The following is a 12,861-nucleotide window of genomic DNA, read 5'->3' as shown; positions in this document are numbered from 1 at the left end:
CGAGTATTGTTTAAATTCATTGTATCGTGAATAAATGATAAATGTATAAGAATATTTTTCCCAAAAAATCCAATACTTTCTGTCTTATAACAATGTTTAGGTTCTTGTATCGTTGATTAAGTTGTTTCATATTGACACAATTAAAGAATTAATCTTCTATGTGTTTAAATGGTGTTGAATCCATACATGAGCCGTTATAACCATGCATGATGACTAAGTCGCCCGTCTTGGCATTTTTCCAAATGCCGGTCTTGCTAATGATGTTGTCGCCCTATATTGACCTAGTCTAGTTGTAGCGAACAGCTAAGGCGTGGGGGGTCACCCCGTATGGATCTATACACAAAATCCCGCTTTCCATCCAGGAAAATCTTATTATAACTACAGACTACGATTTTACACTCAGAGGTGCCAACCAACAAGTCTCACTAGATTCTCAACATTTCCCGTTTGATAAGATTTTCCCCATGTTTAATGTTTTACGCGTAGGTTATAGATTTTTCCATTCTAAAGGTAAGTATACAAATTCATAAATTATGTAGAGGTATATTTACGATCTACAAAGTATGTGAATTTTCACTCCAAGCCCAATTAACTTGTAAATTGGTCACAATGTCCAATAACATAATAAAAGGGTAATTTAGACCCAATAGGCACGTAAATGGGTCACAAAGGCCCAATAATCATGTAACCCATAAATTAAGCCCAAATTAACATGTAAGTGGGTTGCAAGGCCCGATAAACATGTCATGGAAAACATTGGGCTCAATATACACTTAATTGGGCAATAACCCATAAATTGGCCAAGATCGTGAATATTAGGTCCAATAAATAGTTATCGACGTGTGTCGTTCGTTTGTTTTACTCCATTGTTTGTTTTAGCTCGAGTTTTATTATATTGATATGTCCTTCTTAAACATCAAAATATCATATTTGCCCGACTTAATTTCTAAATATCATATTTATCCTTCATAAAATTTCTAAATATCATATTTACCCTTCATAAAATTTCAAAATATCATATATGTATATTTTAAACATCAAAATATCATATATGTCATTCTTAAATATCAAAATATCGCATATGACCTTTTTAAACATCAAAATATCAATGGTAATATCTAAAATATCCTTCATCTACAAAATAATAATAATCAACAATAACAAAAACTAAATAATCAAAATATAAATTTCATAGAAAGGGTTGAAAATGAATCTTCTTGTCTGTCAAGAGGCTGATATTACAACAATTTAGAAATTCACATTCCATTATCATAGACATAAGGATAATATGGTTAAATTTTTTAATTATTATAATAATTCTAAGGTATAAAAAATGATTGTAAAACATTAAAAACATTATAAAAAAGGATTTGGGCAAATATGATATTTTGAAGGTTTATGAAGGGTAAATATGATATTGAGAAATTAAGATGGGCAAATATGATATTTTAAAGTTTAAGAGGGGCATATATGAAATTCTCCCTAATAAAAATATCATTTTCTGTAAAAACGACATTTTTGGCCAATAACCTTCCAATGTTTAATTACGGCCCAAAGTTTGTAAAAATGACACTTTAGTCCATAATTTATAAAAATTTGCAATTTTGTCTCAAATGTCTAAAAACTTACGATTTTAGCCCAAAAAGTTATATTTTCACATTTAGAACCCTGTTTTGCAGAAAAGTGCATTTTAAACCCCTTGTTTGTAACATTTTACACTTTCAGCCCAATTTTGGAAAAATTTACATTTTTGGTCCAATTTGAAAATAAATGTTATTTTCACCCTTAAATTTGGTTTATTTACATTTATGATCCAAACTTTGGCTAAATATCATTTCTAACCCAAAAACTTCATGTTTTTCGCAATTTGGGCCCCAAAAACTGTGAGTCCCAAATGTTGGCCCATTAAGCTTTAATTTTCATTTATTGACCCTTTGTAAGTGTGTTTATCATAAAAATCCCCTTTTTATAAATGTAGGACCTATTTGGTCCCTTCAAAAGCATGAATGTCACTTTTACTCCCTTATCTTTTGCTTTCTTGACAATTTTTGACCTTTAACAAGGTTTTTGTTGAAATCTTTTGTATCTTAAACATGTAATCACTTTTGGCTTGAAAATGTGATGCATATATTGTCATAGTTCATAGATCTTTGCTCAATATTACTTAAAACTTTGAGATTTACTAAGATCTAACACATTTTTACCAAATAAACTAAGAAATCACACAAGACATGCATATAACACATAGATCTACACATCTTACTTGTATTCTCCCCCAAAAATCATATGAAAACCGAAAAACAAGGGGGAATGAACTGAACTTAGTTTGATGTTTTGGTTTTTGAAGAAGAAGTGGAAGAGATTTTTGGTCTTAGCACACATTTGATGTAGATCTCGAGCTTATGGAGGTTTTTCTAAAAGTATTGTCACACCTCAAAACCGAGAATGGCGGAAACATTCTGGGGCGGAGGACGTCATGTAATGTATCACAACAATGCAAAGTAGTAAACAAAGCAAAAACATCATCCATTGCATTAATAGTATAATTTTAATTACATTTGAGTTCTTTCATAGTATAATTCTACAAAATGAATATTCAAAAAATAAAAGACGAGTCTTGATTGCTCCGTCTTCACAGAACCTGGTAGTCGTACCTGTCTATCCGTATCCTGGGAATACAAGTTATTCTGAAAGCGAGTATCAGCAATAATGCTGGTGAGTTCATAAGTATTTATGTGACTTTGATTTGTAAAGCTGTAAAGAAAAATCTGTAATGTATGAAGGAAAGTTTGTACCAACGAACATGTTTGTAAGTAATTGTAAATGTTTGAAAACCCTAGAAAATCCCATATTTTCTACTAGTATAAATTGTAGTCTTCTACCAAGATTCGACTGTTTTGAATGATTGCTTCAGAAATCCAAAATTTGTTTATAAGTGGGTGGTAGTTTAAAAGACCCAAAGATGTACTACCATGATATTTCTCATGTCTAAAACAGTAGATTTGTGTACAGTTAAACTGCTAAGGTATATCATAACTCCGTAAATCAACGTGTTTTTAATACTCCATGTGAGTTTTATAACCATGCTATTGACACTGATGGCCTGTAACAACGTTCTTCAGGCGTTGGAATGTTATGACATTTGTCACCCCAGACCTGCCGGTCTAACTGTAGCTAACAGTTTAGGTGCGGGATTGTCAATCCCGTATAGATCTATACACAAGTATCACGCTCCCCCTCCAAGAGATTATGGTATATAATACAGGACTTAAAATGCATACTCAAACGTACGTGAAGCTGAAATGTCTCACAATTCTTAGTATTAAATAGATTTACGTATGAAAGTCCATTTTGTTTTTGTACATGAAAGTATTTCCTTGATATAATACGTGTAGTATGAATATTTAGTACACTATCTTAAGTAATCGCATCTCTTGTAATTGTATGTCTTGAAATTGTATGCCTTGTAATTGTATATAATTGTATCTCTTCGCATAGTATGTAATGTATTTGTGTTGACTCATGAATAGACTGAATCTTGTATGATTCCTGGTACTTGGAATGGTAAATAGTATGTCTTAACTATACCTATTATAGTTACTGATAATGTGTGTGTATAATCGAAATATGCCTTTGCTACTCAAAGGTACTGAACGAACTGACGGAAACTTTTATGTCTATATATGTACATATGATATATATAACTAATATTTAGACGACATTCGAACGAATAACCGATGCCCTAAGGCCACATCCCAACGAGGAAAAGGAAATAAAGCGAGCTAGCCGTCCTAAGTCCTTCAAACATTACTTATATAAGTATACATATATAGGCAAGCACAAAAAAAAATATAAAAGAAGTTTTGTAAAACCTTTGAAAAGTTTAATAAATAAGAAATGATGACTTGATGTCAGTTTATAAAATGATTTGAAAGCAGTTTGTTTGATAAGAACAGTGTTAAATATAGGAAGACCTATGTTAGAAACATGATTCTAACAGCGTTTGAAAGGAATCATAAAGTATATAAGACAGTTTGATAAAGAGTTTTTAACATGTATAAATGTTTGTCGTAAACTATTATAGTTTTTCCAAAAGTTCGTTTCGTTTGTATAGTAACCCTAGGGTAATGCTCACTTGTTATGAAATGTGTAACTTTTTGTGGTGACATAAATGAACACCTGTACTCAAGGTATAAATAAACTGTTTGATTCGTACACGTATAACAACATATTTAATTTCAATATATATCAGACGATACCTTGTTATGTTTTCCGTACGAAAGATTCCATATAATGGTTGTGAATCACATATGATTTACTTGATAAAAATGAGTATTTTGTGAAACTTTGAGTTACACACGATAATAATCGTGTGTTTACTTGTATTCCCCCCTTAAAAGTGTATATTAAAACAATATTGATAACACATTTAAAAATGTAGATTATAGGAGTATGAACTCACCGAAGAAAGTGTGTGATTTGAAGAAAACGATATTTTCCCGGGCGGCACCTCGACCGGAGAGTGACGAGATTCTCGGGAATCTCGGGGCTTCGGACTTTCGTCGGGGCTTGAATATGAAACTGGGAAGTCGGGATGTGGTTGGCACGAAAAACGAGGCGAAAAATGAGAGAGAAATGAGGTATTTTTGTGAAAACAGCCGACACCCTCGCAGCCTATTTATAGGAGTTGGAAGTCCTCGGTACGCAGGGCGTACTTCGGACTTATGCAGGGCGTTCTTCGTACGCGGGGCGTACTCCGAAGGTACGCGAGGCGTTCGTTTGCATCACTGCTTACCGCATCCTCGGGCGAAGTTCTAGTCGACGTGGCTGATCCGGAACCTTGTATCAGAGTACGCGGGGCGTACGAGGGTACGCAGGGCGTACTCCTTCGGATAAGACTTTGAAGTGCGTGCCAAGAACTTCTAAAATGCGTAACTTTCGCATACGAGCTCCGTTTTTGACGTTCTTTATATCCACGCGAAGGTGAGAAAATACTTTACAACTTTCATTTAGACTCCGTCGGCTAATTTTGACTTTATTTTAATTATATTTTAATTAATAGGTCGGGACACGATAACTTCGTTAAAAATCCGTAACTTCTTTATCCGAAGTCCGTTTGCATCAGACTTTTTATTGTTATACTCCTATTTTCGGGCTCTCCAACTTTCGTTTAGGTTGTGTCGGCTAAAGATCGCTCGATTTATGTTTCGAGTTTTTAGCTGTCTACTACTAGGTTAGAAACTTCGGAAAATCATAACTTCCTCGTATGAAGTCAGATTTGGGTGTTGTTTTTATGCATGATCACGGTTTAACGTAATCTACGACTTTTGTTTAGATACCTAAGGCTAAAAATTATTGTATCGAAACTTTGCGTTTTACGTCTACCAGCGTTGCCGGCTTTCGCCGTGAATTTTAGATTGGTCATAACTTCTTCGTTATAACTCGGATTTTAGTGTTCTTTATATGTACGAAAACCTTGATACGAGTCCTACCACTTTATTTAACCCAAATATGATTTTAGGAAAGTTAAGTTTTGGCTTAAATTTGACTGGCGTTACATTTTATCATTTCAAAATATTGGGTTGTCACAAATATGATCACCAGAAATGTTTAAGGGAAGTAATCTAATCAAGAGAAAGGAGTTATATACTTTGGATATGTACAACTTACCAAGCATTGATGATATTCTTGTGAAAATCCTCTTAAAACCCAAGCAAAGTTTTGAGATTTTTGGAGGAAGAAGGTGACTGATTCTTAAGAGTAATAGAGAGAATTTGGTGTAGTAGTGTGTGTGTTGTGGCTCTCGGCCGAGAGTAGAAGAAGAGAGGGGAGAGAGGTAGTGAGGTGACCATCATGGATATATGGGGGTCCTTTCATAGATACTTGTTGAACAAAATTGAGGTGACACCTCCGAAATGAATAATTCAAAAAATTATTGTGGTTTAAATTGTAAAACTAGAATGATTTAAATTTCAGTCTTGAAAAACCTTTTTAAGTTTAAAAATCAGTGTATTTATATTTCTATTTATTTTAACAACTTGTAAATATTAAAAAAACAAACAATTTTCTTCTTGTAGGTTACAGATATTTGATTCATCTCTTTTTATATGTGACAAGACTGCATACATCTTACTCTTAGATAACAAACAACATGTTAATTTGGTAAGCATTATCTTTTTATTTTTCTTTTTAATTATCTTCCTATCAATTTGAAATGATGATAAATATATTAAAATATAATTAATATTATCTAAATATATTATTTGTCACAATTTCATATAAATATAAATAAAAAAATTCCTATTAATAAATATATTAAAATATAATTAATATTATTTAAATATAATATTTATCATGATTTCATACGAATAAAAATATAAATAGAAAAAAAAAAAAAAAAGATAAGACTAATAAATTATGTTTTTTTATATAGAGAGTTATTTTACGACAAACAAAACATATTGTATAAATGTAATAATAAAAGAAATTCATTTAATTTATTTATTGATGTTTTAAATACTGTGTGTGCAGGGGTCGTGTCGGCTTCAACCAGGCAAAGACCATCAATAATCCATCATCTTTAATCTTCCCCTTTTCACCTTTACTCTTTTCTTCGAAACCCTAATCATTTACTACAACACACATCTTTCTATCAACTCCTTCTTTGATCCTCAATTTCTGCCATCGTTAGATTGTGATTGGTGTGGATATATTGGATGCTGTGGATTCTCGTTGATTTTCCGTTACTTTTGCTTCAATCTGTGGTCACATTCATTGTAAGTTGTTCATATGTCCCGTTGATTGTTTTTGATTCTAGTTTGTTTCGTGTATAATAACTTTTTTATTCTTTTAGAGCTGTTGAAATTCTGTTGACTTAAATCTGAATACAATTAACTTCGATTTTTGTTCCTTCAAATTTATTTCATTGTTGTGTCCGATCTGTTTGGTCTGGATATTATGTTTGATCTGCAATCCACGGATATACGTTTTTCGGTGTACCTCGTATGGAGTATGGTAGATGGAAATGATGGATGTAGTCGGGTAGGTGAAGATACTTTAGATGATAGTTTGTCAGTGTAATTTAAATGCCTTTGCCATTTTAATAAGCTTTTTTCTCGGATAATGTTCAAGCTTTTGGATTTTTGCGAACTGCAAAAAACTTGTGATTCGGTTCACTTTGTGAAGAGATTTATCCGAGTCCAATTAGGAGCATACGATTCACCCATGAAACATTCAGTGCTTTCTTGGTGATGTTGTAGGTGGAATACCAGTGTCTTACAGCCCATATGTCTTGTAGTAGACTAGTACTTTTTGATTAATGTTCTGGAGCTCTTTTTTATTACATACCGACTAGTATTCCTCCCTAAATCAAATTGTGTTTGTGTTTGTTACAGATACTCAATACAAGACTGTGCTTCAATATTCACACTTTGTTATATCTAGTATTCCTCCCTAAATCAAATTGTTTTCCTCATGGCACATGTTGCTGCTACTCATTTTCCAGGAGGGCCTCAATCAGGTTATAACTGATTATCTTTTCAAAAAAATTGGTATCACCTCATAGATTATATTCGAATTGGCAAGTAACTACACATCAATCTAATAATTCACATATGTTTGTTATATAATATAATACTCAATGTTTTTCAGGATCTCCTGGTGAGGCCATATACAAAGAATTGTGGCATGCCTGTGCTGGCCCTCTTGTCAATGTCCCTCGTGAAGGAGAACGTGTTTATTACTTCCCTCAAGGCCACATGGAACAGGTTTGTTATTCAATTTCGTTTCAAGACTTTATTTTCAACCTTTCTTGTGAATCTTTCCTTTTTAATTCAAGACAACATGCAGTGACACAGAATTTTTGTTATTCTTACAGCTTGAGGCTTCCATGCATCAAGGATTAGACCAGCAACTCCCATCATTTAACTTACCAGCCAAAATACTATGTAAAGTGATGAATGTTCACCTTCGGGTAAGTTAGTGAGGGTAGTTTAGTCTTTTCCAGAAACTAATACTCATAATCGATTTGGGTATTCAAGTAATTCAGTTATGGATTCATTTTTTCAGGCTGAACCAGAAACTGATGAAGTTTATGCACAAATAACACTCTTGCCTGACACAAATGTGAGCTTATTAAATTATATGTTAAGAATACCATTTTTCTTTTTCTTTTTTTAGTTCAAATTTTATTTTTATGTTCTTTTATGGATCAGCAAAATGAGGTAACAAGCCCAGATCCTCCACTCCCAGAACCTCCTAATTGCACTGTCCACTCATTCTGCAAGACACTTACTGCATCTGATACAAGCACTCATGGTGGATTCTCTGTTCTTCGTAGGCATGCAGATGACTGTTTGCCCCCACTGGTAACATTTACCATTTTACCCTTCTGTTGGTTTTTCTCTTCTCTGCTTACTAACTTTTGAGTTTTATGATCAGGACATGTCCCAACAGCCACCCTGGCAGGAACTGGTTGCTAGTGATCTTCATGGCAACGAATGGCATTTTCGTCATATTTTCCGAGGTTGTTAGTTGTTACTCTTTTTGTGACTTTTTCTCATAAATAGTGTTGACTTGTTGACTGATTTTGGATATATTTTTTTCAGGTCAACCTCGTCGTCACTTGCTGACTACTGGATGGAGTGTGTTTGTCAGTGCAAAAAAGTTGGTTGCTGGTGATGCTTTTATCTTTTTAAGGTGAGTTGTAATAAGAATAACTTGAATTGGTGATTAAGTTAATGATTTTCAATAAGTTAACAACATTATGACGAAATTGCCCTCAGGGGGGAAAATGGGGAGCTACGCGTTGGAGTAAGGAGGCTTATGAGACTTTTAAACAATATGCCATCATCTGTGATATCAAGTCATAGCATGCATCTTGGTGTTCTTGCTACTGCCTCTCATGCCATTGCAACTGGAACTCTTTTTTCAGTTTTTTATAAACCAAGGTATTCATTAATCTAATAGCCTTAGTTTATTCCTAATTTCTTTATACTGCTTTATGAACGACTGGAAAATTAATATTTTAGTTTGACAAATCAATCAGCAGAAATAATTAATATTGCTGTTAATCATCTTGATTGTCATTGGTGGTTTATATTATTGACAAACACATGATTATGATCATTTATCTTTATAATTTGCTAAATTTGGTACTATTTGTGATCAGAACTAGTCGATCAGAGTTCATTGTGAGCCTTAACAAGTACCTTGAAGCTCAAAACCATAAGCTTTCAGTTGGAATGAGGTTTAAAATGAGATTTGAAGGTGAAGAGGTTCCTGAACGAAGGTTTAGTGGGACCATAGTTGGTGTTGGAGATACCGCATCATCAAAATGGCTGGATTCTGAATGGCGATCCCTAAAGGTGCTCAGAATTGCATCCTACTTTCATTTCTTCTTTTTACAAAATGTATTTTGAAAAGTCTACCCAAATTCAAAAAAATGTGGAATGTTTTCGGCTACTTCAGGTTCAATGGGATGAACCCTCATCAATATTACGCCCAGATAGAGTCTCACCTTGGGAACTGGAACCACTTGTAGCATCCAACAATTCATCAAACCCTCAACCTCCACACAGAAATAAGCGGGCCCGCCCTCCCGTCTTACCTTCTTCCATGCCAGATCTTTCCTCACTTGGTATTTTATTTAACTCATCTATTACGCATCACATGACATGACATGTCACAACAGGTTGTACTGTGTTTGACATACATTGTACACAGGTGCAATGGGACAAAAACCACAACTTCTTGTCCTGCCTAAAAAGGTAGGACAAGATGGGACAGGGACTCAGCTCTTGGTTTCCTGTATGTGCAAAAGACAAAAACGCCCTTCTCATCCTTATCATTGAAATAGGCGTAGAAAGCCTATCCAGTCACGTCAATCCTCTCCATTTTGTCCAGTCCAGGACACTGTCCTGGACTGGACTAAACTGGACTGATGTGATTGGACAGGCTTTCTAGGGGTATTTCAATGATAAGGATGAGAAGGACGTTTTTGTCTTTTACACATACAGGAAACCAAGAGCTGAGTCCCTGTCCCATCTTGTCCTACTTTTTTAGGTGGGACAAGAAGTTGTAGTTTTTGTCCCCTTGACAGCTGTCTCAGTCCCGGTGTGTCATGTGTAACAAAAACACAGGACTTTCAAAATCATTTGTCCCTAATTTTTTTCTCTCAGTGGATTTTTATTTATTTTTTTTATTTATCTTAATAGGGATGTGGAAACCACCTGCTGATCGTCACTCAGCTTTTCAATATTGTGAGCCACAACGTGGGCGTGATATTTACCAATCAAATAACGTGAACAGTATTTCTCTGAGTTACAGTGAAAATGGTTCTTTGGCACCTGTTTCCACCACTTCTATTCAATGGTCAAACTTAAGGGAACCACTAACAGAATCATTTGAACATGTGGCTAATAAAGAAAATGGTGAAAAGAGACAGAGTAATGGCTACAGACTATTTGGAATCGAGCTGCTTGAACACTCAACTGTGGATGAAACTTCACCCGTTGGTATGGGCATGTCTAGAGGAATGACTGAGGAATTACAAATATGCCCTCTCGATACAGAATCTGATATTCCTTCAGCAAGCTGTGAGCCTGAGAAATCTAGTGTTTTGCATACTAGACAAATCCGTAGCTGCACTAAGGTATGTTTTCAGTTGTTCAAACTTTAAATTGTGATTGGTTCAGTATTTAATGTTTTTGAAAAAAAAGACTGAATGTGATTTTTGTCATTTTGTATGTAATATATATATGATGTAGTATTTATAAATCCTTGCAGGTTCATATGCAAGGAATTGCTGTTGGTAGAGCTGTAGATTTGACACAGTTTAATTGTTATGAGGATTTACTGAGCAAATTGGAAAATATGTTTGAAATTGAAGGTGAACTTCGTGAAGTACCAAAAAAATGGCAAGTTGTATACACGGATGTCGAGGATGACATCATGATGGTTGGAGATGATCCATGGCAGTAAGTTAGTTATATATATCAAAGTTAATACAGAAAGAACGACTTAACGGATGAATCAAGGAAGTTTGACACTCCCCATTAATCCCAACTTTTCACAATTTATTTCTTATTCTGTTTTCTCATATTTTCTAAACATACAAAAAAAGAGTAAATCACATTTTTGGCCTCAAAAAAAAATTTCGTGCAAAATCGGTCCTTATATGAGGTTTTTTTTGTAACCAAGTAAAATGAATATAATTGTTGGGCCAAAATTGCAAAAATCAGCTATGCTTAGGGACAAAAAATAGTCATTTTACTTGCAACGTCCTAAATGTTATAAGAACCTCAAATAAGGATCAATGTTGCAAGAGAAAATGTTTAGGGGCCAAAATTGCAAAAATCAGCTATGTTTAGGGACCAAAAGTGGTTATTTTACTTGGAAAATGGACCAAAAACATTAAAAGAACCTACTCAAATAACGACCAAAGTTGGATGAGAAAACTTTTGGGGACCAAAATTGAAAAATCAATTATACTTAGGGACCAAAAATGTAATTACAAAAAAGATTTACATAAAGTAGAAAATGTAAGGTGGACTAGACAAGCTTTCTACGGTTATTTTCGATGACGGATGATGTGGAGGGTATTTTTGTCTTTTACACAAGCAAGAGATCAAGAGTTGGTAAAAAAAATTGCTATTCTTGTCCTATTGACATCCATTAATGTACACCAAACACAATAAAACTTGTTCTTTTAAGTCGAATATTTGATGTTTTTTTGTTTTTTTTTTTTAAATGTGTAGTGAGTTTTGCAATATGGTGAGAAAGATCTTCATATACACTACCGAAGAAGCCAAGAGGCTTTCCCCAAAAATAAAACTTCCGGAAAACGATGAAATAATACAAGGGAAGCCGGCTCAAGATAGCACTGAAGAACATTCATCATCAAATGAAGGTTCTGGTTGCTGATTTTTTTTTTCTAAAAAAATATATATTCTAAGAGTAAAAAACAATTTTTTTTTTCGGGGGACCTTATGAGGGTCTGATCTTGTTAAGTTTTTATAAGTTGTTTTGGGTTTACCCACATCTATCCTACAAAGAAAGAGATAGAGTAGTGTGACTAGTTTCTAACGTATTTTATATTATTTTTGATATACGCTGGACTGTTGATTTCTGTATATAAAGTACAAATGTTGTCTAGATTGTCTTTTATGTAATTTTTGCTCATTTTTCTCTTGTGAAAATGGAAGATTTGTTGAGCAAACAAGTGTTTAGTTTATTAATTAGTTGTGCATTCTTGACTTTGGGGAGGATCGATCATAAAAATGACTACCATTTAGATGAATAGGCAAAATGATTACTAATTCAATAACTTGGTTACTGAAGTTGGTATCATGCTATAATGTAGTGATTTTCGTTGTTGCTTTTTTAAACAATTATGGTATGTTTTGGTGCTTTGCTTAAACATTGGTTTTTGAGGTTACGTATTCCCGACATTTGCAATAACTTTTGTTTTGGGATGGTATCATGGCATGTAGGTTGGTAGCCCTTGTGTTTCTAGTTACCTAAGTTTTGCTAGTATTTTGTTGTGATTGAGGTGTTTCTTGCGGGAATGGTTCTATTTCAATTGGTGTCTAAAGTGTAATACGTAAAGTTTCTTTAGATTGTGAGTCAATGTCTTAAGATTGATCATGGTTATTCACGTTATTGTTGCCAATACTGTTCTCTTTCTACCTATTTTGTAAAATAATCAAATTTCATAATTAGAAACTTCATTTTTCTAGGTGCTTCTAGAAAGGGTCAGCCGGTGTGTGTCGACACTTTTTTCACATTTTAAGATTGTGCATTCTCGACATCATTATACATAGTTGGCCGGTAGAATCTTAACCTTACAATCCTCAATATGTT

The 12,861-nt window shown here is 33.9% G+C and overlaps 1 protein-coding gene across 1 annotated transcript; it reads left to right on the top strand.

Annotated features, from left to right (window-relative positions):
- Nucleotides 1-6,531: 6,531 nt before the first annotated feature.
- On the top strand, nucleotides 6,532-12,153 carry LOC145003910 (auxin response factor 1). The gene is made up of 14 exons (XM_078962814.1): nucleotides 6,532-6,776; nucleotides 7,395-7,519; nucleotides 7,651-7,766; nucleotides 7,877-7,972; nucleotides 8,068-8,124; nucleotides 8,214-8,366; nucleotides 8,440-8,524; nucleotides 8,607-8,697; nucleotides 8,784-8,948; nucleotides 9,170-9,365; nucleotides 9,469-9,637; nucleotides 10,215-10,651; nucleotides 10,786-10,976; nucleotides 11,757-12,153. Exons 2-14 carry the CDS (start codon nucleotides 7,474-7,476, stop codon nucleotides 11,920-11,922), a joined length of 1,968 nt encoding a protein of 655 aa, XP_078818940.1. The 5' UTR covers nucleotides 6,532-6,776; nucleotides 7,395-7,473; the 3' UTR covers nucleotides 11,923-12,153.
- Nucleotides 12,154-12,861: the final 708 nt, after the last annotated feature.

Source organism: Lactuca saligna, chromosome 7, assembly GCF_052625555.1.
Source record: "Lactuca saligna cultivar CGN05327 chromosome 7, ASM5262555v1, whole genome shotgun sequence".
Taxonomy (NCBI): Eukaryota; Viridiplantae; Streptophyta; class Magnoliopsida; order Asterales; family Asteraceae; genus Lactuca; species Lactuca saligna.
The sequence above is the reverse complement of the archived record's forward strand: the minus strand, read 5'-3'. Positions and strand labels throughout refer to the sequence as shown.

What these genes read in the sequence shown, in the direction of transcription:
- LOC145003910 (XM_078962814.1), top strand. Translation starts at nt 7,474, where the DNA reads ATGGCACATGTTGCTGCTACTCATTTTCCAGGAGGGCCTCAATCAG. An exon ending in TGATGAATGTTCACCTTCGG is followed by an intron (nt 7,973 to 8,067) that starts GTAAGTTAGTGA and finishes TCATTTTTTCAG; the next exon opens with GCTGAACCAGAAACTGATGA. An exon ending in CACTCTTGCCTGACACAAAT is followed by an intron (nt 8,125 to 8,213) that starts GTGAGCTTATTA and finishes TTTATGGATCAG; the next exon opens with CAAAATGAGGTAACAAGCCC.